General features: G+C 41.8%; 1 protein-coding gene across 1 annotated transcript in view; it reads left to right on the top strand.

Annotated features, from left to right (window-relative positions):
- The first annotated feature begins 1,098 nt into the window (after window positions 1-1,098).
- Window positions 1,099-1,832, top strand: part of LOC140535587 (polymeric immunoglobulin receptor-like) — a 1,075-nt gene continuing 341 nt past the window's right edge. Inside the window, 3 exon segments of the mRNA XM_072656984.1 lie at window positions 1,099-1,272; window positions 1,415-1,636; window positions 1,639-1,710. Of these exon segments, the coding sequence (XP_072513085.1) occupies window positions 1,233-1,272; window positions 1,415-1,636; window positions 1,639-1,710 (334 nt within the window). The 5' untranslated portion in view covers window positions 1,099-1,232.

Here is a 1,832-nt window from a genome sequence, read left to right as displayed (position 1 = left end):
CATGACGACATCACGGAGCTGGCGGATATTCAAGACTTTGCACTCCTCCACCTTCCTCTTTAGGATGCCCTAAAGATGTTCTATTGGATTTAGGTCTGGAGACATGCTTGGCCAGTCCATCACCTTTACCCTCAGCCTCTTCAATAAAGCAGTGGTCATCTTAGAGGTGTGTTTGGGGTCATTATCATGCTGGAACACTGCCCTGCAACCCAGTTTCCGGAGGGAAGGGATCATGCTCTGCTTTAGTATTTCACAGTACATATTGGAGTTCATGTGTCCCTCAATGAAATGCAACTCCCCAACACCTGCTGCACTCATGCTACCCCAGACCATGGCATTCCCACCACCGTGCTTGACTGCAGGCATGACAGACTTATCTGTGTGCTCCTCACCTAATTGCCACCACACATGCTTGAGACCATCTGCACCAAACAAATTAATCTTGGTCTCATCAGACCATAGGGCATTGTTCCAGTAATCCATGTCCTTTGTTGACATGTCTTCAGCACACTGTTTGTGGGCTTTCTTGTGTACAGACTTCAGAAGAGGCTTCCTTCTGGGGTGACAGCCATGCAGACCAATCTGATGTAGTGTGCGGCGTATGGTCTGAGCACTGAACGGCTAACCCCCTATAACAAACAAGGCTTAAAACAAGGCGTCCTAAAGAGTCCAGGTGTGAGCCTCAGGAGAGGGGTGGAGCTTGAAGGAAGACTTGCCAAAGCACATAAGCTAGCTATATGCAGCTGTTGAGGCCTGGAGGAGTAAATTATTGTTGCGAGAGCCATCCAGTTCCCATTAAACAACATGTACACAAGTACTAAAAAAACCCATAATAATAATAATAATAATAATTCATAATAAATGCACATTAAAGGGAATAAAGGGCTGTAACTTGTGGTCCACTCTAAATTTGCTCTGCATGTTCTTATAACTTTACACTACCTCTATCTCTACAGAACAATTCAATTCCTTCAACAATTTCAGCAAATAAAAATAAAAGTTTTGGCTTGTTGTCAGTGATGCTGGTGGGAGGAGAAGTGAAGTTGAGCAACTCTGACTCTTCCTGTAAAACAGGAACCAACCAAACCAGACGACGGAGATTCTCACACTGTAAAGACAACTTAATACAAAGAAGAGTAAAGTTTAACTTTTAAGACAAAAACAGAATTTATACAGGATATAAAGATAGTGGAGTGGAGATTGTGTGATCATCAGTGAAGCTGAAGTTAAGGATGAAGATCCTCCTTATCTTCACCTTCCACCTGATCTCAGGTCTGTTATTCTACACTTCAAACCCAATAATCAGATTTTGTGTGTTTAAGAAGTAGTTATTTTGTGTGCTGCATATTTTCTGAACTGTGGGAGTGAGTCTGGAGATAATTTAATGAAGGAGAATCTTCACTTTGATTGGCAGGATTTGTGGGATGCTTTGAAGTGATTGGCTACTCAGGAGGCAGTGTCATGATCTACTGCACATTAAGTAAGAATAGAGGATACAATGGGTATTTCCGTAAGGTCTCAACACAACAGGATGTCTATCTGAACCCTGATCGATCACAGAACACATGGGATCATAAAGGTAAAGTTTCTCTATTTGACTCTTCTGGATACCTTACAGTGATCTACAGAGACCTGAGTTGGATGCTGGATTATATATGTGTGGAGAGACTGGAGACACTAACCATAATTTCAAGCTGGAAGTGAAAACAGGTGAGGAATTTCTGCTAATTCTGTATAAATATCTATAAAGCTTTTTGTATGTGCTGATGTTCTGCAAGCTCCTTCAGATACTTCACCTAGAATTATTGGAAAAGATAATTGTGACTGATTGA

This window comes from Salminus brasiliensis, chromosome 15 (assembly GCF_030463535.1).
Source record: "Salminus brasiliensis chromosome 15, fSalBra1.hap2, whole genome shotgun sequence".
NCBI lineage: Eukaryota > Metazoa > Chordata > Actinopteri > Characiformes > Bryconidae > Salminus > Salminus brasiliensis.
Note: the sequence above shows the minus strand (reverse complement) of the source record. Positions and strands in the feature narration are given on the sequence as shown.